This window comes from Eleutherodactylus coqui, chromosome 2, assembly GCF_035609145.1.
Source record: "Eleutherodactylus coqui strain aEleCoq1 chromosome 2, aEleCoq1.hap1, whole genome shotgun sequence".
In the NCBI taxonomy this organism is placed as follows: domain Eukaryota; kingdom Metazoa; phylum Chordata; class Amphibia; order Anura; family Eleutherodactylidae; genus Eleutherodactylus; species Eleutherodactylus coqui.
In genome coordinates this window covers 203,822,714-203,849,074 of record NC_089838.1, presented here as the reverse complement: position 1 = coordinate 203,849,074, position 26,361 = coordinate 203,822,714, and the positions used below count along the sequence as shown (strand labels likewise).

General features: G+C 39.7%; 1 protein-coding gene across 2 annotated transcripts in view; it reads left to right on the top strand.

Annotated features, from left to right (window-relative positions):
* Positions 1-26,361, top strand: part of SCAPER (S-phase cyclin A associated protein in the ER) — a 218,932-nt gene that overhangs the window by 150,352 nt on the left and 42,219 nt on the right. For both annotated transcript variants that reach the window (XM_066592259.1, XM_066592258.1), the window contains exons 23-24: positions 4,153-4,262; positions 14,559-14,682. In XM_066592259.1, the coding sequence (XP_066448356.1) occupies positions 4,153-4,262; positions 14,559-14,682 (234 nt within the window). The remainder of the gene's footprint in view (positions 1-4,152; positions 4,263-14,558; positions 14,683-26,361) is intronic.

Below are 26,361 nucleotides of genomic sequence, written 5' to 3'. Positions count from 1 at the left end.
CTAAGAGGAGCCAATACAAAGAACTGGCGGTAAATATAAACACAGGACAGGCATAGTTGGAGTCAGCGATGAGAAACCATAACAGGTCCTCTTTAAGAAAGAGAAGAAGTATAAATGTTTAAGATCCACTTTTGGTTTAAACGGATGAAAACTGCTCATCAAATACTGAAGTGTAAATGAGACCTCAGGCTGGGATCACACATTGCAGCAGTCTTAGCCAAAATCAGAAGACATTGTAGATCGGCATGGTTTTCCTGTTGATAAAATGTAAAAGCAGTTTGATTGTTCATAGGATAGGTGAGAAATGTGTGATGCTGCGGTTCTACCACTGATCAGCTCACAGTAAGGCTGGGTTCACATTGGGCGGATTTGCCGTGGAAATTCCATCCAGAATTTCGCCGCGGGAAATCCACCTGCGGACGCTAATCCCGCAGTTAGCCAGACATGTGGACCAGATTTCTCAGAAATCTTGTCCACACGGGATGGCGAATCCACCTCAGCAAAGCTGGCAGAAGCCGGCGCTGTGGCACTGATTTGCCGGCCACAGCATGTTAATTTTTTTCTTCTTACGCTGCGGCCGCGCTCCCCTCTATGGGAGTGCCGGCCCCAGCGGAACAGCGAGCGGCCAGGCCGCTTCAAAACCTGCTGCTAAGTGCCGCGGGTTTTGAAGCAGCGCTTCTCCCAGCGGAAATCTCGCGGTTTCCGCCGGGATTCCGGTGTATGTGAACCCAGCCTAACAGGGGGTCTTGTGTCCTCTTTCCTTCTCATGGCACCTCCGGCAGTGAGGCGGAACTTACATAGAGCGAGGCTGAATATTCTCCAGGAATACCCCTTTAATATCCAATTCTTATCTCTATGCATGGATAATGTGGTACAACAACCTTCTGCTTAATATGATATATTTTACCTGTAATATCATGGTGTATAAAGGAGGTCTAGGGACACATGACGAGAACATTACTCTTCCTCTTTACAAGTCACTGATCAGACCACACATGGAATATTGTGTACAGTTTTGGGTGTCGGTACTCAAGAAGGACTTACTGATGCTTGAGTGAGTTCAGAGGTGGGCAATGTGAGTTATAAATAGAGTGGGTGGACTACAATACCCAGACAGGTTATCAAAAGTAGGGTTATTTAGCTTAGAAAAAAGGCAGCTGAAGGGCGACCTAATAACTATATGTAAATCAGTGGTTAATACAAACATCTTTCCCATCATCCATTTATACCCAGGACAATAAGGCGGCATTCTTTACATCTGAAATAAAGGAGGTTTCTGCATGAATGTAGAAGGGGGTTCTTTACTGTAAAAGCAGTGGGACTATAAAACCCTCTGCTTGAGGACGTGGTGATGATGAACTCACTGAAAGACTTCAAGAGGGGCCTGCATGCCTTTCTAGTCTTACTTCAGAAGGGTTGTTGACCTAGGGATTATTCTGATTCCCAGATTTGGAGTCAATAAGAAATTATTTTTCCTAAAATGAAGGAAATCGGCTTCGACCTCATGGGGCTTTTTGGCTTCCTCTGGATAAGCATTGCAGAATAAAAGGATGGACATCTTTCATCAGCCTTACAAACTGTTACTATTTGTGTTACCATAAGCTGAACATACAGTATGTGTAGGGAATCAAAATTTGGTATTAGTGTTTCAACACTGACCATTCTATTTTCCCTCTTGATGTCGTACATGCACTAATGCCTCATTTTTATCACTAATCACAAATATGGCATATTTGCTCTAGGCATGTTTCATGTATTTTATACCATTTTATTCCACAGCATTCTTGTAGTTTTGGTTATTTTTTGAATGGCATCTGATTAGCAGATGATGGCGCAGAAGACACTTTTATGTGGTAATAATTGAAAACAAGCATCTTCCCATACATAAGCTTAAGAAAGATGAAATCTACAGCTAGGACTGCACATTACAACTTGTATTTCACAGAAGGTGATATCTGCTCAGGCAGGTGACTTCGTATATCACTGAATAGCAACTTAGATTTGAATGAATAGTGATCTTCTGAAATTGAACATTTACGCCACGGGCAAAATACCCCATTAAAAAATACCAGTTAACTGCCACAGCCCACCGGGAAAACTGTATTTAATGAAACATGACACTGGGTCAGTGAGAAGAATTATTGGTTGGCAGTGTTCAGTGTTCATCAATCAGATGCAGCAATAGAGAGAATTCTGTAGCATTCGCACAAGGACATATTAGTATTTCCATGTTTGAGTTGTGATATTAGATTTACTACTACTGTATACAGACATAACTAAACATCCAGTATATTTTGTAAACTTGAAATAATTATATAGATCTACAGTAGAATTTGTAAGAAAAAAACTGCACAGTTATGGTCTCATGCCCATGGCTGGGTCGGATTCCACCTGTGAAAGTTCGCAGCAGAATCGGACCTGGCGCCCCCCAGAGACCCTATACTCACCTGTCCCAATCCTCCGCGAGAGTGTTGTCCAGTGTGCATGCGCAGTGCACCGCATGACGCGCCGCCGCTGGGGTATGATGCAGATTTCCGCGATACTTCCGCTGTAATGGAAGCCGTCCATGCGTTTTTCCGCACAAATTAAAACATGCTGTGATTCTCCCCCACGAGCAGAAAATTGCAACCGATTTCCGCTCTTGGGCAGGGAAAATCATTTTACACAGCATGTCTAAGGACGGACATTGCTGCAGAAATCACGGCGGGTGTCTGACCGCGATTTCCGCAGCGATAATACGTCCATGGGCATTCGGCCTAAAATACACTGTTAACCCTTTCTAATCCACTGTCTGACCTCTGAAGACATTATAATTTAAGGCTGTACAGCTCTAATGTTGGAAGACATCTGTCAGGGTTCTCTTACTGTATATTGCCAACCTCTCTGCTGCCGGAGCCCATTTAACATGTCACCTCATGCAGTACTGGCTTTAGCCAGCATATAGCACTGTTGTATAACGGCAGAAAAAGAGTAAGCCCCCTAGGAAAACCAGGATGCAAATTGGATTGGAAAGGGTTAAAACTGCTACTGTCACAAGGACTTCAGTGTGTTTGCCATCTCCTGATGATCTAGTCAGGTAGTATCTTGCCCTTAAGTTCTTAAAGGTTACCATTCACATTAAATTAAAGCTGATGAAAATGGGTGATTTCAACCAAAACTCGGTCAGGTGAAATCGCTTCAGACAGTCGTCGTCTGGAAAGAAGTCAGCCACTCTTGAAATCTTTGTCTAATGGTCGGACGAAAGATCTTTAATCCAATGAGCAATCTTTCTTTCAAAAATGCTCTCGAACAGATCTTTAGTTTATCACCCGCTGTCATTGAAGACATATAGCCAGTTTGAAAGACTGTAATGACCAACATAGATTGAAATATGTATGGCTGTGTCTATTCACCAGATGATAATTCGTTCAGTGGTTGTTCAACCATCAACCTACTTCTGTCTGTGTATGACCGGCTTTAGACTTCAGCCTATAGGCAGCTAATGGGACCCAGATAGGTTATCCTAAATAAATTGATCAACTAATACTCATAACTGTGTGGTTTGAATGTTATTGCTAATTAAGATAGCTGCTTTCTGGATACATTAAACTCATAAGTTCTAATCAACTGTCCAAAAGGGGTGGTGGTTTTTTGTTCTTTTTTTTTCTCTCGCTGTAACAATCACTAGATTCGGGTTCAAGTCTGAGTTTCTACCATTAACTTACTGTTAGATCTGGTTTTAAACCTCTCCTAGAACTGTCTTTACTGTTGCTAATGTAAGGCCGCTGAAATGTAAGCCTGTTGATATAAAATAAAAGCTAGTATCTATAGGTATTCTGTAGACTTTAGACTTGGTGCCTAATAACTTTTGACTTATTCACTTTTATATAACATCTTACTTTGGTTATTCAAAAAGTGAATTCATCCTATAATATTTGGCACCTAGAAATGCTTCTATGGCTGCATTCAACCAAACTTAAAACCCCCTATAATCCTGCCAACCAAAAAAAAACACGTGATGGGATATGATCTTTTTTTTCAGTTGTGCATATTGGGTTCCCGAACTGAACCAAATTGTGGATGTGAAACCTAAGTTTTATTTTCTTGTGTTTTTTTTCCTTACTATTTCTGTTTCTGTTACTGGGCTAACTGCGCTTATTCTTCTCTCCACAGAATGCTTCCGACCAGATATCATTTCGGGCTGCTGGTGGACTGTCAGTAGTGGAACAAATCCTGCAAATGGTGACACCTATAAGTAATTCCAGCACCCGTGTTCCCTTCAAGTAAGAGCCCATTGCTTCACTGCATGTGTAGTTCATAAGTGAAAGACAAAGAGTTAGATAGGAATTTTGCATCTGCACTTGACTTTTACTGATGAGGGCATGAACCTTTCTGTCTTTGTAACACTAGCATTACAAGACATCACAAAGATTCTGTCGTACTTCATTATATTCCTTATTAAGTTTGTGTAAGTCTTTCTGACCTCATTACTTTTGTATGGGGGGGGGGGTGTTCCATAAGCAGCTGCTGTTCATTAAAGGTGTTCTCCACCATTACTATTGAAAAGGTTTTCTTGCTAGAGCTTCAGAATCTGCCTATCACAACACCAGGGATTCCTCATATACCAGTGGAGCAGAGAGAGAGAAGCAATACTGAGCATGTGTGACCACCTTGGAACAATTACTGAGGTGGACACCAAATAGAAACAACAGATGGTGCTATTCTAATATGAGTCCTGGAATATCTGATGATAGAAACATTTGTAATAAGTGTAAACACAAAAAAAGTTGATAATTAAGGGTAGCTATAAAAATATTTTTCATGGGACAACTCTTTAAAGGCAACAATAGACAACCATAGATTACTTATTAAGGAGAACTGAACAACTATGTTGACATAATAAAGAAGTCCCTAGCTTTTTCTAACCCGAGAGCTACATTATATGGTTAAAAGTAAACAAATGTGTCACAGCCTGCATTGCCAGTTCTCATGCACCGCTGCAATCTCCATTTGGTGGTCCCATGAGCAGGAATCTTTCTGCATTTTTTGCTGACTTTGTTGAAATACAGTACTAAAATATGATGTAGAAATAATGACTTTGGGATGTCACAGTGCCTGAACCAATCCTAAAACCGGAATTACCAGTCCCAATGCCATAATGGCCTTAAAGGGGTAGCAGATTGCAGTCAGTACATCACCAACATCTTCAGCCAACTAATTACCTTCAATCTTTATTTTGTAAGAACATATATAATGTATTCTATATTGACCATATATTAATAGTATGTTGTTCTAGGCAGTCCAACATTAGTGGTGCTTAGGCTTAAAACTTGTTAGTGGATAATTTTTTGCAGGAAGTTTTTAGTATAAGGCATTATGATGTTTGTATGTATTCACAACTGCTACTAATTAAAGAACTGTTTCCTGATTGATCCTTTCATGCTTTTAAGGGCTTAGTCACACGGGCGCATCGGCACCCGTGTTACTGCAGGAAGGTGACAGCCGCACTTCAGGATGGACGTCTCTCTGCAGCGCCGGAAGAAAAAACATGTGACCGGCTTCATTGCGATGCGGGGAGTTGTCCGTCCTGAAGTACGGCCGTCTTCTTCCTGCAGTAAGAGCACAGTCACACGGGTGCCGATGCCCCCTTGTTACTAAGCCCTAAAAGTTGACGCATGTATGTGTGTTTTGCTACAATTAAAAATAAAAGGTCTTCAAAACGTGTAAGTATCATTGATGTTGGACTATCTACAGTGTGGTTTTTAAAATTTAATCAATGAAGACAAATTTTTATGTGGAACTCGGGTTGTGCTGAACTTTCCCTTATACAAACCATTATATATTGGTCCATATACAAAATCCTTCAAGAAAACTATTCTTGCCAGCAAAACTATGAATGCAGCTGTGGAACATGGCATACAGTGATAATCAATGGCAACCATATACATTATACAGATAATTCCTGATAGATAATTGCTATTTACAATAGAAGAAAAAAAAATCCCGAAGCTTGTGCTGCTTGAAAATAGCTTCTTTCTACTGTCCTTTAGTTTTTTTTTTATAACATCATAATTATTATTTATTATTACTCATATGCAGAGTTCTGTAAAATAGCTGTTGGTTGAGTCAAACTCAACACCACCGCCGCCCCATCGCAATAGCAGACAGCACAGTTTTAGGGCTCATGTCCTTGACCATGTTTTCACCACATAATAGGTGTGTGGTGCACAGACGAGTGATACGCAATGAATGGAGTCAACGGACTTTCACTGATCCATTCACATGTACGTGTTGACACTGCGTATCGATACACGCGAGAAATAGATCACAGCATTTGTATAGACTGCGTATGAAACGCTGTCCATGTGCAATTCACTGCATGTGTGCATTGTTTACATATGCATGCCTGCTCTGAACAGAGCGGAGAATTTAAAAAAAAAGAAAGTTATGCTGCGTATGTCCATGTGCGTGTGATACGCGGGTATGCACAGTGCACACGCAATCATACGGGGTTTCTGCCGGCAGAGCCGATATACTGAAATCGGGAAAACGCTGCAGGGAGACTTGCAGCATTTTCCACATACACCCGTGGACATGAGCCCTTAGTGCTTATTAGAATAAAAATACCAGATAAATCAGGTTCTTTGATTTGTTCTTTCTCTCTAAGCCTCCAAACTAATAGTGCACAACATTCACTTAATTGAATAAAAAGAATGTTGGGATTTTAGGGGCTTTAGAGCTTTGAAGGGGGTTTTCCCTACCTCTGGCTCTCTCTTTCAACATGAATTCAATTTTTGCCAGAGCTCTTATACCGTTTTACATAGATTTACATACACTTTCCAAAATTGAGTTTGTTTTTGTGATATTCACTGTTTTACATTTACTCATTTCAGCATTTTACCACAGTGTAAATGGCAGTGAAGATGCTCATAATGAGATTCTCAGCTGCCTTATATTTGCTTGTGTCAGCACCTCTAAAAGTTCTTATAATAAAAGACAAGAACAGGTGGTTCTTAATTCTTTTTGTAATAGGATAAATATTTTGGTGGTGAGGATTTCAGTCTGCGCTCTGACAACATAATGCTGGGCAGCCTGTGGTTGAGGTGTACAGCTAATACCAACTTCCTGCAGAGTTCCTAAAATAAGTTCAAACTTCAACTGGATTTCGTAGAGGAAATAGTATTTGTGATTGATTAGAAGATAAGAAAGGTTCTCGTTCATTTGGTATGGCGTGGAACAGGGCAATTTGCAACAAAGTTACACAAATACAGGATTTCCATATTTTCATTTACTTTTATAAATTAAACACTAGCTGATATACCTTTGCCTTAGTTATTTGTTTACGTGTTGTTTGCACGGAAAATTTTATGGAGTCCAGGTTACTTTAGAGAAACCGAGAAATAAAATATGTATACACATAGAGGAGCGTTAGCTTCTCTTCAGGCTGCATGTACGGACCCCTCTGCAGAATGTGCCATTCTCCTCATATAGGAACCTAAAGAATGCTCGCACCAAATTTCATGCTTGTACGACACCAGGAAGTTACATTACATAGGGGTGCACTTACTTTTGCAATTAGCATTGAATAATCGAGTAGTGACCACTTTACTTTTCTTATTTAGAACCTAAAGGATGCTCATCCCAAATTTCACGCTTGTACGACTCCGGGAAATTACATTAGAAAGGGATGCACTTACTTTTGCAATTAGCATTAAATAATTAAGTTGTGACCCCTTTACTCTTCCTATTTAGGACCTAAAGAATGGTTGTGCCAAATTTCATGTTTGTACGACATCGGGAAGTTAGAGAATTAGATTAGGTACATTACACAGGAGTGCCCATACTTTTGCATTTAGCATTGAATTGTGACCCCTTTGCTCTTCCTATTTAGGACCTAAAGAATAAACCTGCCAAGTTTCATGTTTGCACGACATCGGCAAGTTAGAGAATTAGTGGTGAGTCAGTGAGGGCTTTCACCTATATAATATATATATGAAAACATTAACCAAAACTAATAGGTGCTAAATAGTTGCTGAGTACGTAATAGACATGGTATAGCCAATAAATTAGGAATATAAAGTGGTTGCATCAGGATATGAGTCTAGTATATATTGTTTTTGGAGGGACTTCAATCTATGATTTAAAAATAGCACATGGTTTACAGAAAGTTTTATTTTATCCACCTCCAGATTAAATTACAAATTCAGAATTCAAGAACCAGTTCTTTGCAGCATGTGCTGTATGACATATTGCTTCTTAAAGAAATGAAGAAAAATTTGTTTTTCCTGACTAAGGGCTTTTACCCACTAGCATTTTTTTTCCCCTGCGATTTCTTTTTCCAAATGTCAACGGGACTTTCTAATGTTAAAATCGCATCGCACAAATATTGCAACAACGCAAACTTGCGATTTTTGTGTGATGCGATTTTAATATTAGAAAGTCCCATTGACTTTTGGGGAAAAAAATGCAGTTTTCCATGACTTTACCATTGATGACCTATAATCAGGATCAGATGATATCGGACCAGTTGTCATTATGGACAAAGTTGAAAGCAGACAGCTCTGTCTGAAATACCAACCCCGGCCACTGCAGTGTGGACAGAACCGTCTACTTCCGGTTCTGTCTGCAATGACAGTGGCCCAGGCAAGCGAGCAGAGGATCCCTGCTGATCAATTATTGCTGATCTACGGTCATTGAAAACCCCATTAAAGATGTGCCAGCATTATAAATTATTCCTTGTTCAGTAGAACTGGTGATAAGGAGCAAAAACACTAGTGCTCTGGTGTGACCCATTGCTGATTGTCTCCAAGTGCTAAGTCAATGGTGTATAAAAAGTGAAGTCATTCTTTCTTTTGAAACAAGTAATTATAACGTATTTCGAGGTTCGCAGACCTCTTCTTCAGACAGCTGGACAAGCATGAAACAATGGAGAGCTGTATCCTGGTCCCACTTTGTAAAGCACAGGGGGCCGAAGCATCAGAGTAACATCCGTGCTAGCTAGAGGCTAAGAGGAGTGCACAAGAACAGGGGTCCTTAAAAGCCCCATCATGAATGCAGTAAAATATGTATCAATGAGGAAGCGCCAGATATAAAATAGATTCAAAAAAATCTCACCTAGTATAGACTGCTGGCACCCTAGAGCACCAGTGGTCTCACCTAGGGATTCATTTCTGTTTGGCCCTATGTCCAATGGCATCCACTTGTCCAGGGAAGAGCTGCTGGAATTTCTGGGGTTCACCAAATATAGGGTGCCCCATACAAAGAAAAAAGAAAATATTTAGTAAAAGATTCCTGCGCTCACAGGACCCACTTTCCCCATGGGATAGTACAATACATGCACTTTCAGGTTGAAGTAACTTACTTTGAAGGAGGCGGTTATGATGTCCACAATTCCCCCTCCTATTTCCAATTATCTCCGCAAAGAGTTAATATGTAAAATTGCTCGTTCAGAAAGCAAAATCTTCTTTATTCCACGTATAAAATACTTGACACGGCAAGGTATAACAAGGCAACGTGTTTCGGTACTTCAAGTACCTTTTTCAAAACTTGAAGTACCGAAACACGTTGCCTTGTTATACCTTGCCGTGTCAAGTATTTTATACGTGGAATAAAGAAGATTTTGCTTCCTGAACGAGCAATTCTACGTATTAACTCTTTGCGGAGATAATTGGAAATAGGAGGGGGAATTGTGGACATCATAACCGCTTCCTTCAAAGTAAGTTACTTCAACCTGAAAGTGCATGTATTGTACTATCCCATGGGGAAAGTGGGTCCTGTGAGCGGAGGAATCTTTTACTAAACTTTTTCTTTCATCATGAATGCAGTGGCGGTCAAGTATGTTTACAGCTGCATCCATTCATTTCAGTGGTCAATGGAACTGCAAGAGATAACAGAGTTCAAGCACTCTGCTGTCTCTAGAAGTCCTATTTAAAGAAATTAGGTGGCGTTATGAATACTTTACTGCTGCTTCATTCGGGTCGGACCTTTGAGACCTCCATTTTTGAGACCCAACAGTAGGACCCAACAGTTGGACTCCCACTGATGCGAAATTTATCTCCTACTCTATGAATAGGGGATAACCTTCAATGTTGACACAAACCATTTAATATACGGTATGAAAAAATTAGGAAAAACTATAATATTTTTCCTTTTTTCTGACAATTTTTTTAAGACCTAGAAAATTAACTGACTTGTTCCAAGTTTAAAGGAAATCTGTTAACTCAAATGTACTGTCTAAACTGTAGGCATCATGTTATGTAGCAGTAGATGCTTAGCGATCACTAGAGGGAGCCTAGGAGCTAATTGCATACTGCTGTACTTTGAACTTCATAATAAGGCAGTATGCAGTAAGCTGGATTTTACTATCAATTGGAGGAGAAGCAAAGTCAATTGTAAAGCATCGTTGATTCACGACATGAAGAAGCAACTAGTAATAAAATATTTAAATAAATATAAAGGAAAGTGGTGTATGTACAGGAAAACACCTTAAGGCTGGGTTCCCACAGAGCGGATTTGCCGCAGAAATTCCGTGCGGAATTTCGCTGCGGCAAATCCACCCGCGGCTGCTAATCTTGGGATTAGCCAGCCATGTGGACGAGATTTCTGAGAAATCTCGTCCACACGGGACGGCCAATCCGCTGCGGTAAGTCCGGTCGAAGCTGCGGCCGCCGCAGCCGCGGTTTCAGAATATGCAGCATGTCTATTTATTGTTTATTTCCGCCGCGGCCGCGCTCTCCTCTATGGGAGCGCCGGCCGCAGCGGAAAAGCGAGCGGCCGGGCCGCTTCAAAGCCGCCGCGGGTTTTTCCGCGGCAGTTCTCCCGGCGGAAATCTCGCGGTTTCGGCTGCGGCCACACCGCGGGATTTCCGCCGGGAATACGCCCCCGTGTGAACCCAGCCTAAAACTCCTTAACGGCATGTTTATGTTTCTGTGGTGGACATTAGCCCATTAAGGATGCATCTCCGTTTGGTGCGTAAAGAGAGTCTGTCAGCTTAAACACACTGTCCAAAATGCAGGCATCATGTTATAGAGCAGTAGGAGTTGAGCAGATATATAGTTTTATGGGAAAAGATTCAGTAGAACTAGTATATTATGCATTTACATCTCTGCACATTCTGACCTGAACAGTCCAATGGGCGGTCCTGTCAGTGATTGACAGTTATCTGTGTATGACTGTACTTACAGGGAAGGCTGTCAATCACTGATAGGACCGTCCATTGGACTCTTTAGCTCAGAATGTGCAGAAATGTAAATGAATAAAACGCAGTTTACACTGACTCTTTCCCCGTAAACTATATATCCATCTGCTCAGCCCCTCCTGCTCTATAACATGCTGCTTGCAGTTTAAACAGCATGTTTGACCTGACAGATTCGCTTTAAATAATAAAAGCAGAAAGGATAAATCTAAAGTAAAAGAAAATCCTGCGCTCATAGGAAGAGCAAGTAGCTGGAAACATAGTCGAAGTAACACCAATGGTCAAGGAAAAAAACTTACTTGGAAGGAGGGGGATATAATCAACACAGAAGCCCCCTCCTGGTAATGGTGAAGGACCTCATTGTATCTGGGTGTCAGATAGAGACACAGGGAACTCCAGTCAGAATAGTAGTTTTTAGCTTATTATTTAATCATTAGAAACAGAAAAGTAGCAGACAATGATAATGGCAACGCGTTTCAGTGCACACCGGCATCTCCATCAAGCCATAGAGACACAGATCATATCATACGCATTTATATAAAAAATATTTTACTTATTACGATGAGGATTGATACAAGTCTGAGGGTCTCCTGTTTACTCTGGCTGGAAGTGGGGGGGTCATATCATACACATTTATTTTTTATATAAATGCGTATGATATGATCTGTGTCTCTATGGCTTGATGAAGATGCCTGTGGGCACTGAAACACGTTGCCATTATCATTGTCTGTCACTTTGCTGTTTCTAATGATTAAATAATAAGCTAAAAACTACTATTATGACTGGAGTTCCCTGTGTCTCCATCTGACACCCAGATACAATAAGGTCCTTCACCATTACCAGGAGGGGGCTTCTGTGTTGATTATAACCCCTCCTTCCAAGTAAGTTTTTTTCCTTGACCATTGGTGTTACTTTGACCACGTTTTCTACTACATGCTCTTCCTATGAGCAAAGGATTTTTTTTACTTTGGATTTATCCTTTCTGCTTTCATATGTTGGGGATCTTTTGTCTAAATTTTTAGACAAAATCGCACCTAATTTTTTGGGTACAGGTATTTACAGCAGGTGAGTCCTAAACCTTTTTTAAAAAATCTGAGGCGCTATGCTGATTTTTCTATTTCTTTAAATAATAAGTAAGCCTTATGTGTTCTAAAAAAGAAAGATATTCAGGGTGCACTAAGAATTTTTAAAAAAACACCTTTAGAATGTAGCATTCCAAACACAAAATATTTTCTTTAGACATTAGGTTCCAAAACCCTTCCAGTTATGAAAAGGTTAACAAACATTTTGGTTAATAATTCTAAAATCACATTAGCGCTCAAGGTAGTGTCCTTATGACCTAAAAACAATACGCAGTGGCTTACTTGTAGGCACAATGTCACTTTCTGAGTCAAACTGTTGCCTAGAAACAAGCCAAAAATGTAAAATAACTGCAAGTGTGTAAATGAGTAACGCAGAGAAGAGCTTGTGCCATATCCAATATCTCTCCTGCACTCTAGTCATACTGTATCGGTGGCTCTCAGTGGTGTGATTTATGGGTGTACAGGTCTAGTACATGATCACTGTGACTGCCATCTCTGTATTTTGTGTCTGGGACAGATGGTGTGCCAGATGGAAGGTGGAGTCCATCTCCTAGGTCATGCACCTCTCCACTGGCTTCATGCACTGTTAGCTTGATGACACCAAACAGCAGACTTTATCCCCATAGTTTGTTCCCTCAGCATAATGTAGACAAAATGTACCGTGCTCTTCTGAGCTCAGCTCATTCGCCAGTAAATTAGACTCCATATCTTACATCATTTCCTGGACTTTCTTGTGTGTCTGTGAGACAGCAAAAGTGGTTTCTACAAAGTTACATCTTGTGAACAATGGTACAAATCGACACATCTTCATTAAACAAAGGGATGATTCTGAAAATGTAGATTTCATTTTAGAAGAACATTAAATGCCTCTCTATTGTCAGACAGATGTTTGTTCTTGTAAAGAATTCTCCCGATTTGTTAATTCTCATAACATTCTGCTCCTCAGGATACTTTCTAAAAAACATTTTGTCAGCACGTTTAAGACATTTGTTAGATGATGTGGTAAAACTAAACTGCAAAAGCACCTCTCATTCTGGGGGACTTAAAGAATGTGTTGTATGCAAAACGGCTCCTCTGCTGATTTGCTATGAGGGATCATTTAGCAGACAGGCTCAATGGCATTTTTCTTTTAAAGAATTTATAGTTCAATTTCATGGAATTGCAATAGTTCTCAAGAAAACATTTGGAGCATTGGATACTGTAAATTTAGTATGTTAAATATTACACACATAAGAATTCTGGTTAAATATGGGCATCTATGAGCTAAGTGGTCTGCTAGATTTTCCCATTTTCACCCAAAATCTCACTGAGACTAGGTGATTATTATATTGTTATTATTTATCAATGATTTATTTTTTAACCCATCCAGCCTTTCAGTCCCAGGGTTCAGTGTGAAATGCCAAAAATGGCATTCAGACGTATCCCTGGATAGAATTATAGGTTGTCATTACTAAAGCAGAGACCAAAACTGCAAGCTTGAGTTTCAGCAGGTTTCTGTTTGCTTCCAACGTTTCAGCTGGACAGAATAGCATAGCGACTATGCTTGTCTGTCTATCTGAAATGCTGGAAATGAATGTTTTCCTAAGGACACTATATGGTTCAATCCAAGGTTACGTCTGAATGTTGTTTTCGGCATTTCATACGGAACCCTAGGACAGACAAGAAAGATAGTAGTCCTAACGTTGTTTTTTTTTTTACCAGCACAATGAGGATCCCCTCACATAGTGGTTTGAGCCATAAGGTCAAGAATTGTGTAGCACAAACAGTCTGTTGTTTTGCAACAAATTGTCTTGTTTTTTGACATGGGTGCTGACCATGTGACTTGTACAGATGAGGGTCAGGAACTCTATATTTTCTCCTTAGGGATAGCACCTACAAGGTGAGTGAGTGAGGAAACTTATGAGGCCATTCATGCTCCTCTGGGTAATATGCAAATAAGGGAGATGGAACAATACCTCTACAGCGCCACCTATTATTAGGCAGCATTCTTACCTTCTAATAGGTGGCACTGCAGAGTTATTGGTCCATCTCCCTTATTTGTACAGATGAAGCACTTAGGTTTTGTGTGCTTCGCCTATAGTCCAGAGGTTGGCAACTCTGTGCACTGCCGTGGATTTACCTAAGTCATGACCTTCTTTCTTTTTGTGAATATGTGGAGTGGGTTTTGAATCTTCCAAGAAAATCTGCTATCCACACAACTCTAGATAACACCTGTCAGCCTTACATACTATGGAAACTGTATAATATAATATATGTCTAACTTGAATCCTGTATATCTAGTAATAGTTTCCTGTTTTTCACAGATCTGTCTGCAATGCTGTGAACATCTACATATTGACGTGCAGTACCTGTCCAGAGAATTGCACTTATGTCCTTATGAGCAGTAAAATCACATTCCTTCTTGAACTCCTTATACAGCAGTTATTGGTATGTTGGCTCCTTTCATAGATTGACGTTTGCTATAAAACCATGCATTGAATGTCCAGTTAGTTTTAATTGTACCAACTTTTACTTCATTCTTTTCTGGCATTTGAGAAGTTTGTTGTTATTCAGAATGACACAGATAGTATCTTAATTGTGACATATGCCCAAACATTTATTCAGTCGAGCTTCTTTTGTCCTGAGGTAAAGTGAAACACCTGCATAGATCACCCTCTTTGTGGTAACCGAATATTGGTAACTTATACAAACTCCATGTGTAGCTGTCATTCTTCTTCCAGCTTTTAAAACAAAGCCAAACTTCATCTGATGGCTCTAGCTAACGTATTATGAATATTGAAAGGGTCACTGGTGAAAATAGATTTTTCCATTACTGCACCCCTCACCTGACTGCCTGTCACATTCTGGAGGTATCTTCTGTAGATTGCAGTCACTTCCATATAATGCAGCCTACTGTCTGATGTGTATCAGGCATCATCTTGATGCAAAGATTTATCCATGCTTTATCTCTTCTATGCTATGCTATCTTTCCAATGATGTATCAGCACAGAATCACTTGACGAGCTACAGCCTGTACCATCTCTGCATACTGAGAGGACACTGCCATTGCCTTCTGTATTGTATATTGACCTAATAAGCTATACAGTCAGGAAGATGATCTGTGATCTCCTTCATTATAACTGTGTGACAGAAACCGCTAATCCTTAGCAGTACTATGATAGGTGTTTCTGTCCCCCTATGTAGAGCCTGCCTGGAACAATCCATACATTCATAATACAGCTATTCTACTGATTGAAAAACTGCCTAATTTGAGAGGAACATAAAGACTAGGAAATTTCAGCTAGTCAGAATAAGATCACATAACCCACCTGAGGAAAAGGGCTGCAAGATAATCCTAGCCGACTTGTATATACTGGAGGCCGAGTTGTGGCCTTATGTACCTTAGGGTGTCAATTAAATGTTGCTAACACTTAATCCTCCACCATAAGGAAATCCTTTCCACCTTTGGCAATAATAATACTCGAAGGTTAAATCCAAAAGACCATCAGTTGTGTCTGAAGAACAAAAGTAGGGTGTGAGGGCACGACATCTTTAAGTCTAGCCACAAAACTGCCCAATTTTGATTCTAAATATTCCTCTTGGCGACCAGGACAAGAAATGGGCTCCACATATTGTGTGCCATAACTGTTAAGAAGAAATGCTTTGTGACTGGACAAAAGGAAAATGAAAGGGTCTACCTTTTGGGGTTCCCATGGTTTGGCGAGAACCCAAGGACCACATTACTGACTGCTATTTTTGTCTTGTCCGCATAAGAGGTGTAGGGAAGAAAAATCGTCATGTATTTACGTACCCTAATATACCTTCGGCAATAAGACCTGTAGAACATGGTGAAGATCTCCCGCTTCCACTTTTCTAAGGCTTTGCAAGTGTAGGAGGTGAAGATAGTGAGGATGATGAAGACCATGATATGGGGGATGAAATGGTTCTAGAAAGAGAAGAATCCTCATCTGACACGGCACAGTCTTCACGTCCTCAAAAACTTAATAAACAAGAACTGAGTGACTTAGTGCGTGATTTGGGTCTCTCCAAGCAATCGTCAGAGCTGTTAGCCTCAAGACTCCAGGAGAAACATTTGCTACATCACTCAGCAACAGTTTCTTACTGCCGAAAGAGAAAGCAAGATTTTATTAGATTCTTTTCAGAGAAAAAGGATTTTGGTTTTTTTTCACGATATTCCAGGCCTTCTCCATGAATTAGGGATAAACCCATACAGTGCAGCAGAATGGCGATTGTTTCTTGATAGCTCCAAGCGTAGCTTGAAGTGTGTTCTCTTGCACAATGGTAACATCTACGGTTCAGTTCCAGTTGGACACTCTGTGAATTTGCGAGAAGAGTACATTGATGTCAGGAGAGTAATTGATCTACTGAGATATCTTGAGCACCACTGGATCATTTGTGTGGATCTAAAAATGGTTAACTTTCTTCTTGAGCAACAAAAGGTTTTACCAAGCATCCGTGCTACATATGTATGTAGGATAACAAAGATCGAGAAAAACACTGGGTACAAAAGAAGTGACCATACCGAGAAACTTTAGAAGTAGGAAAAGCAAACATTGTGAGCGAACCTATCGTCAGTCGAGACAGAATAATTTTCCCCCCACTCCACATCAAGCTTGGCCTGATGAAGCAGTTTGTGAGAGCATTGGATACAGATGGCGATTGTTTCCAGTATATTGTTTCTGCACTTCCAGCTTTATCTTTTGAGAAAATTAAAGCAGGAGTGTTCAACGGTCCTCAAATTCATGTTCTTTTACGTGATGAGAAATTTGTCAAGAAGACGAATAGGAAGGAGCAGGCAGCATGGATGTCTTTTGTAGAAGTTACCAAAAATTTTGTTGATAACAAAAAAGCTGAGAATTATGAGGAACTTGTTGAAAAAAATGTTAGTGGCCTTTCGTGAACTTGGATGCAACATGAGTGTTAAGCTGCATTAGCTTAACAGTCATCTCGATCAGTTCCCAGAAAACCTTGGGGATGTTAGTGATGAGCAGGGAGAACGCTTCCATCCGGACGTGCGTACAATGGAGGAAAGCTATCAAGGACGATGGGATAAGAACGTGATGGCAGACTACTGCTGGTCCATAAAACGCGATTGCCCTGAGCAAGTACAAAAACGCAAAAGCTATAAACTTAACTTTCTACCGTACTAGAATTAGTGCCGACTGTAGTGGCCTGTCAGAAAGTTGTTCATTACTTTACACGTTTTGTAAATAATAAAAACATTTACCTCATATCAACTAAGGTTTTCGTTTGCCTGTGTACCATGTACTTAGTTGTGTTGAAAATGCCTTAAAGTGAAATAGTTAAATGCTAAATTGCAAAAAAACTAGAGCTTACAGTAAAAAAACTAACTCCAGATTTGAAATCCGCATACTCAAATTATACTAAAACAAGTGTTCATATAAATTTGTTGGCCAGTGTTATTTATCATGTTCAGTCAGCATACACATGACAATACGAGAGCATTGCCCAAGCCTCGTCCCTCAAGGCTTTTAAAAATCAGATGTGACCTCCCGTGCCGGAAAAATCTGCACTCTCAATCCTATAAGGAAAATATCATTTTTGAAATATTCCTCCAAGCTAAATATATTCCACCACAACCGTATACATGATTTATGCGCATCAACGATATCCTTTGAGAAATCAAAAAAATTTGGATCCACGTGGGAGTCAACAGTAGAGCCAAAAATACAGGACACGGTGAGATTTCTACTGATAAGTAAGTTACCCTCTGTGCAGAGGATAGAGCATAACTTGCTATTCTGGTGCAACCCCTTCAATGAAGTGATTTCTAGCATTTTTTTCATCTCCACCTTTCAAAATGGAACAGTACAATTGCAGCGATACCGAAATGACCTATTTTAAGTTTTTCTAATTTTAGATAATAAACCACTCTTCTTTTTAATTCAAAGATCCATAGGTTTTTTTTTATCATCGGAGCTGTGTAAGGGCTTGTTTTTTAGTGGGATGAACTGTAATTTGTATTCAAATAGGAAGATAGAACAATGCCTCTACAGCGCCACCTATTGGAAGGCAGTATTCCTGCAAGTTAATGTCAGACCTTTTAGCAAGCCTGGTAACAATGACTGGGAATTATGAGCCAACGCCAACCATGCACAGACAGCTGTTTTGGGGTGATTGCCCCTCACCAGTGTGCAGTAGGGTTCTGTCTTGGTTAGTGAGAGGTCTATAGACTTGGGTCGGGAAGGGAATTCTTTCTCCTAAGAAACAATAACCTTCTCATCCCACGTCTATGGCTGCACGGAGGATCCTGCAGGTCAGGTTCTCCGCTGGCAGAAACTGAGTTAAATGACAGCTGCTGAGTCTAGTAAGACCTGATTGTTGCTGCTTTGCAAGCCCCAGTTCTAGGTAAATATAGAGTCTAAATGGAAATAAATTAAGTTCCCCAAAAGTTTTATCTTCTGAGGAACAAGTTAAAGCAAAAAAGAAGCAGCAAAAATAAAAAACAATACAATGATTATACAGTATTATAAAAATCCCCCATTTTTATTTCTCTATATGATTAAATCTGTTTAAACGTAAATCTGTTTTTATTTCTTCACATTTTAAAACCCCAATAATTATAGAAAGAAACTGAAATGCTATATGTAAAAATCATAAAAACATAAAGCCCTGTGTTGCAAAAAAAAACACTCAAAAATTAGTTTTATAGCATATATATTTAAAATCTATTTAATCCAGCACAAGCAGGAAATCTCTAGAAATGGCCTTAAAGCAACAGTTTTACATAAAAATTGCACATTAGTTGGGTAATATGTAGTACATGTACCTGTTACTGTCCTTTTTACATATTTAAACAAGTACTATAGCCAATCTAAGAGGAACATTAAGTGTCTTAGGTTAGCAGTGCACACTCTCCAAGTGCTGTGGTCATCTTAAGTGGCAGAAGAGGGACCCGAATGTCAGCGGATCCACAGCACTTATCGTGAAACAGAGGTACAATGCAACTACATTCACTTCTATTACTTGCGCAGCGGCCAGGCCAACACGGTGTTCTTTGGCAGTGTGTAGCCCAGGCCCACATCAAGTTGCTCAGGTTTTCAGCTTGCTAGATGTTTTTATCCTTTTAACTGTTAGGTGCAGTAAGTACTTTACTGGGGGTAGTGGTGCTTTCTTTTTCCTTTCTACAGCATTTAGTTGTTTAATTGCTATTTTATGTCCTACATTGTTTCTAACTATGAAAGCCTTGGGTATTTTAAATGACCATAAAGCTTTTGCTCTTGGTTTTATAAAATACCTTATGCCTAAAAATTCTCAGTTTTGTTTCAACTCTAGCTATAAAACCATTTTGGCTTATTTTGATTTTAAGAAATCCTAAGTAGTTTGTGAAGCTTCTCGTCTCGCCAGCTGCAAAGCACGCTTAATATTTCATTAAAAATTTCATTTCTAATTCATCACTACTCAGAATTGTATGATATTTAGTCACTGCATTCATAGTCAGACTTTGGTGTGCAAATCTGTCCTCGAGCCAAGTCGTTTGGTAATTGAAAATCTATGTATGTGACTTAAATAATTTACACAACTTCTTTTGAATCAGATGGAAATTTGATTGTTTAGGGACATTTAATGGGAGTCTTTGTTTGCTTGTCTGTGAAACATTCATTACGTACAATACTTTTAATGTTGCAGTGCAATATCTGTCATTACATTCTCCAATCCATCAGTTCATCCATCCGTGTACGTTGTATACTAAGGCCTTAATGAAAAGTTAAAGGACAACATGGATGGGACAGGTATTGAACTCAGTGAACCTATCATGCAGTTGTCAGAAAGTTATGAAATTTAACAACTGTGAAGGTTGTTCAAACCTTTTGCTTTATTCCTGCAATGACATTTCTATAGCTGCCCATGCTGCAAAATACATCTCAGTCAAAACGATCGGTTTACTTTGTTTACCAATTGACAACATTCTGCTGCAGTAATATGTCAAACAATACAAAATCTCATGTTTGTGACTAGGCTTATTGTGAGTCCATACAGCGTGGTTCTGTCTCTGTTTTGCTGCAATTTCGCAAATGTCACAGAAAAACACATTGACTTGTGGCCTCAACCTCAGAGTGTATACTAAGCATCTATTCTGAAAGGGGCAGTATTTTGTTTGTAATTACGTAAACAGAGAATAGACATGGCAGAAAGGATCAAGAAAACACCTAGTCGACCCATTTGGCGTTTTATTTTTCTATTGTTTTGTTTAAAGAAGAGAATTATGTCTCTCTTGGAAAGGCCACAAATTGAAACAGTTAAAGCTGCTTTTCGGCTGATCAGATAATCCTCTCTACTGGTGGTCTGTCAGGGGCGTCCTGAGTCCGGTCGCCTTGTGTGCGTGCTCTCATGCATCCACTGGTCCCAACACCTCCGAGCAGTCTGGTCAGAACAGTGGGCAATTTGTTAATACGACCATGCAGGATCTCGCATTCGAGTAATGTGCCCCTGTCAAACTCTACAACACAATCAAAGAGATTTCACTATTAGCTGAGGCGTCTAGTGGTCAACAAGCTTTACACAAGCGGAAAAAGAGGTCCACTACAACAAGTAGCCTCTCAGAGCCTTTTTATAGGTCAGGGGTGGCACCATTTTTAAAGGACTCATTTGGCAAGTCCATTCATCTAATCATATCACAAATCATTTGCATATCTGTCTGAGATGTAACTGCATATTTGTACAAAAGTGTACACAGCGTTTTGGGTTTTGGTGTTTTTGTAATGTTTTTCACATCATTGGTGTTTTGTCTTTTTTCAAAACACTGTAGTTTGTGTATGTTGTTTTTCTTAGCTTTTTTCTATCGGCTTTTCTGTAGAACTTGAAAACATCCTAAAAATTGTTTAAAATGTAACAAAATTAAAAACACTATTAAAAAAATGCTTAAAACAAAACCATGAAAACTTTTTACATGAAAAGTAGTGTTATGAAGGAGCCCCCTAAGATGAATAATAACAAAATCTCCTGCAAAGAATGTAAGATGTCTTATATTCTAAAGATGCTTTTCTTGCTCCACAAACATGCAGAAAACTATAGCAGAAGAAAAAGCATGAGATAGTTTTACATTTTGTTAATATTATTCCTTAGATTACATTAGAGGCAGCACGCACGCACGCAGCAACACTACATATTTTTAGCTCTTTATTAGCTACTTTTTTTTCATCTTACACCAACATCTATCTATTATATGAAGACAACTGAGAAAAAGTCGGGTACTTCTATCTCCAGGTAGTGAGGGGTGTACATGTCTGTGCTTTAGTGCTTCATTCCCTTATGAACTAGTATACATTTTACCGTATGTCATAAAGATTCGGTGTTTGCGCGCCTTTCAACTACGAATGGATCTTCGACCTGCGTGTCACCTGGATAGAGCACATAAGAAATGCCTCCATTAAACTAACATGACAATGTGTAGGCTTTTTTCCAGGTTACTCATTCTTTAGCAAGTGATTTTTTGATGAGCTGCAGAAAGATTTCCTTCTGCTCTGCGGATGTCTTAAAGCTTTTGTTTTTATATAAACTATCCCTCAGGCTATGGCCGCAGACAAACTCCTAATAGAAATACATATAGATTTTCTTACAAGAAAAAGCTAAGCTGATACTGTATCCACCCATGTTTAACCCCTTCCGTAACTGTTTCCCATTTCCAGGGGAAAACGTATACTGTGATTATTTGTAGATCTGATACATAATTTATTTAAGGGATGTATAAACGAGGATAGAAAAATGATATCAAAAATGTTGTTTTGTATGTCCATGACCAGACAAGTAAATGGTCTCTAACTTCATCCTCATGTTTATTGATTTATTAGCAGCTTAAAGGGCTTGTCCAGGATTAGTAAAAGATTGCTGCTTTTATCCAGAAGCCACGCCACCCATGTCCTTGGCGTGGGCCTCGTATTGCCACTCAGCGCCATTGAAGTGTGAGGGGATGAGCTGCAATATACCACACAAGCTGTGGACAGATGTGGAGCTCCTTTAGAAAGAATGCTTTTTAGAAAGTCATCTTTTTCTAATCCTGGACAATGCCTATAAAGTATATGTCCACCCTAGAACATCATTCAGTTTTTGTTTGTTCCTCCAAAACAGATTTACGGTTCTATGTTGATTCATATTCAATTCTCAGTATATATTTTACACACTATACTCTTGTGGCAGTCTGAGTGCCCATAAGAGGGGGTTATAATATGAACAAAACTTCCCTATCACTGGGAGCTGTAGAAGAGAAGAGATGATAGAAGCAGATTCTGTTCCTTTTTCCTGCTTTCACTTTTACCTCCAACTCCCTCACCGCTCCCCTACACGGACACAGTACCAGAAAGTAAAACTTTTCATCCTGCCCTCAAACTTCAAGTGAGTGCTGGTATAATTTGATACCTGAGACTACGAACATTAATATGATATCAAGTGATTGCCCTTATATTCTAGTTGTTGTGGTCATTTCAAGCCATAACATATGACCTATGTCCTTGGAAGTGAATGGTTAGAGTGATTGTGGCTTGACTGCAATGCCAGGCACAGTCTATGGACAAAGGTGGTGCTGCTTCTAGAATAAACAGAAAAACTTGTTAGCAATCAGCCATTTTTGTGTCAGCTTATTGTATAAGCAAAGCATGCTGCTTGCATTTTTTTCATTAAGTATTTTTTTTTTTAACAAAATGTTCAAATGTGCAGAAATAGTGGATTTTGTTCACCCACTGAAAGCGCATTCACACGTCACTAATTTGCTGCAGATTTTCGGGAGATTTCACCCCTTCAATTTGAATTCAGTTGAAAGGGTGAAATCGGCAGCAGATCTGCATTGAAATCTGCAACGTGTGAATGCAGCTTTAGAGTCAGGAGTCTCCCAATATAAATCTTCTGGTAAGTGTTTTTAGGAACTCACTGATGCAGCCCTCTTTCTCTTTGCCAGGACCCTGTATACCAGGACTTATGTCCATAAAAACTATTCATGCCTCAGTGTCTCTCAGACTTCGCCTCTACCCTGGTGCTGAATCTGCCATGTCCATTTGCCACAGAGATAAGTTTGCTAGTGTACTGTAAAAGTATCATCCAGAGACCATTGAGGAAAAGGAACAAAAAGTAGGGGGTTGTAGAAAGAAAGTTAGAGGTGCCTTTAGCAGCTGTTTTTTTCTACCTGCTTCTTGACGTAAAACACAGCTATAATACTAATCAATACAAATAAGTAAAGCTACTTTCATAGATAATTACCCTGTATGTAACTAGTGAACAACAGCAGAATGTATTTATCAGATTCTCTGATTTTATGGAACTTGTAGCTTTTGTAAATAAATATTTTCATACATTTATGATTAGTAATTACAGTTTTTAAAACTTTTTGTATGAAAATAGTACCTCCATATGTTACGTTGTGTTCAGTGCAAGATGAGGGCAGTATGATTTTGTGATTACATCCTTGTGTTTTGCCAAAAATAATGCTTCAAGCCATGAAAAAACTTCAGAGAAGCTGAAAGGGCAAGACGTGTCTGTATGTGCCTTAAGCGTCTTGTTATAACGTGTTCCCTCATGCTGACATATGTTACAGCAATATGGGGTATCACAGACAATAGCTGAATTGTGCAGGTCCCTGCCTTATGCTGCTAACCTTTTGATGGCTTTCTGGGAGACACTGCACTTATCTCTTCTATGCACCACCAAGTACAGGATGTGCAGCTCCTTTTCTAGGGAAAACGTATCGTGTGATTCATTTTGCTTTTTCTTTTTTTTAATCTGATTATTATTGCATGTTTTATATTATTATGGTTGATATAGGTGAAACCTTTAGTTTTACTACATATAAAAAGTACCTTTTAGCCTATTAATTTATGTGGGACGGGTGTCAAATTTATTGCGTAAGTTATGGTGTTGGTTTCATAATGTTAAAACACTATCAATCTTTATTTTTCACAAAATGTTGCCAGCCATAAAATTAGCATGTAGTGTTGAAAGTTCAACTTGCCATAAGAATATTTAAACCAAACAACATGTAGGCTGGTTCTAAAAGTTCAAGTTACCTGGACCTTAAGGGGATTATTTGGTTTCTCTGGCAAAAAATAAAATTAAACCAGCAGCAAATGCTATAAATAAAAAACACTTCTCACTTCTTTAATCTCCCAACTGATCCAGCAGTGGTGCCCCATTCTTTTTTACAAGCAAGCACCTTGTAAACACTGCCGCAAATCACCGACCTCAGCAGTCATGTGACATACTACTGGCATCACTGGTCAACAATGGGAGCGATGTTGCAAATCGTAAGGCACATGGCCAATGCGGTCAGTGGCATAGCTATAGGGGTTGCAGTTGTGATTGTGCTCCTAAGTCACTGTAGTAGCTAGAGCTGTCAGGGCCGTGACCGTTTCTCCCCTTGCAGCCCTACACTGAAATTCCCGGAGAGAGTCTTCCCTACTGCCTGAGTGGCCAGACTCCTGCCTGGCTCATACTATACTGTGGGGAGGAGATGGGCCACTCAGGTAACAGCGTGTCTTCTCTGAACAGTTTGTCAATGTCTTTTATAAAGTGAGGTGCCCAGAACTGGACACGGTAATTCAGATTAGGTCTGACTAAGAAAGAGTAGAGGGGGTAATTACCTCACGTAATCTAGACTTTGTGCTTCTCCTAATACATCCCAGAATTTTGTTTGCCTTTTTGGCTGCTGCATCACATTGTTGAGTCATGTTCAGTCTATGATTTATTAGTATACCAAGTCTTTTTCACATGTGCAGCTGCTTAGCCCAATTCCTCCCATTCTGTATGTGCTTTTTTCTTTGCCCAGATTTAGGACTCTGCATTTCTCCTTGTTAAATACCATTCTGTTAGTCGACGTCCACTGTTCAAGCTTTTCTAGATCTTTTTGAATACTCTCTTTCTCTTCCCTGGTGTTAGCCATCCCTCCTAGCTTTGTGTCGTCGGCAAATTTGATCAGTTTCCCATCAATTCCCTCCTCCAGTTATTTTATAAAAATGTTGAACAACACTGGGCCTAGGTCAGAGCCTTGTGGTACCCCACTTGATATATTCTTCTACTTGGATGTGCAGCCATTTATGACCACTCTTTGAGTACGATCACTCAGCCAGTTGTGAATCCACCTAACAGTTGCCTTGTCAATCCCATATTTGGTCATTTTTAATAGAGACGATCAGCTGCGCGGCTGATTGCAGCTATTGCTGCAGGGTGTTGGCTGTAATAAACTGTATGAGATGTAATTCTACAGATTATATAACTTAACAACATCTAACCTGAACAACAAAAAAAAACAAAAATTCAGTGAAATGAAATTAAAAAATGGTGGAAATTACTAGTGTATCATCCTGTGACTTCCTTGATTCTTCATTAACTAATTTTAATTTAACTTAACTCATCTTAGGGCTACATGGATTCGGAGTCCAGAGCTATAGTTGTCCCTTGAACACACTGTCTTCTGTGTGGTCAAAGATTATTGATTGATTTATGTTACTTTTAGTCTCCCTAATCTAATTGCGTCAGCTTGGGTATAGTACCAGGTTGTGTTGCTAAACGGCCGCATACATTCAGGGATCTCGTTTGAGTCTAGAAACTTCTCTATAAAGACCTGTAGACAATAGGTTAGAAAAAAAAACCCCGTGCTCCAGTAACCGGATAGGTGAAATGAGAAGGCAAAAGGAACTTACTTAGCAGGGATGTCAGTGGAATTGACACCCCTGGATATCCTGGTCGGCTCGTAGAAATAAAATCTTGTCCAAGTTGCGACGAGAAAAGGTCATTTATTCAGAAGGTGCAATGCGTTTCTGCACCTTGTGAATAAATGATCTTTTCTCGTCGCAACTTGGACAAGACTTATTTCTACGAGCCGACCAGGATATCCAGGGGTGTCAATTCCACTGACACCCCTGCTAAGTAAGTTCCTTTTTCCTTCTCATTTCACCTATCCGGTTACTGGAGCATGGGGGGGGGGGATTTCTAACCTATTGTCTACTGCCTTTGCTGCCTCTGGTATACATTCTACCTAGAGTTACCCTGCGATGCTCTCCCCCATTGGGATGTCTTTTTGACCAGTGATTGGGACTCCTTGACGACATCACAGCTTCCACCGTGGATAATTATTGCTTTCCAGGATCATTAGACGCACCG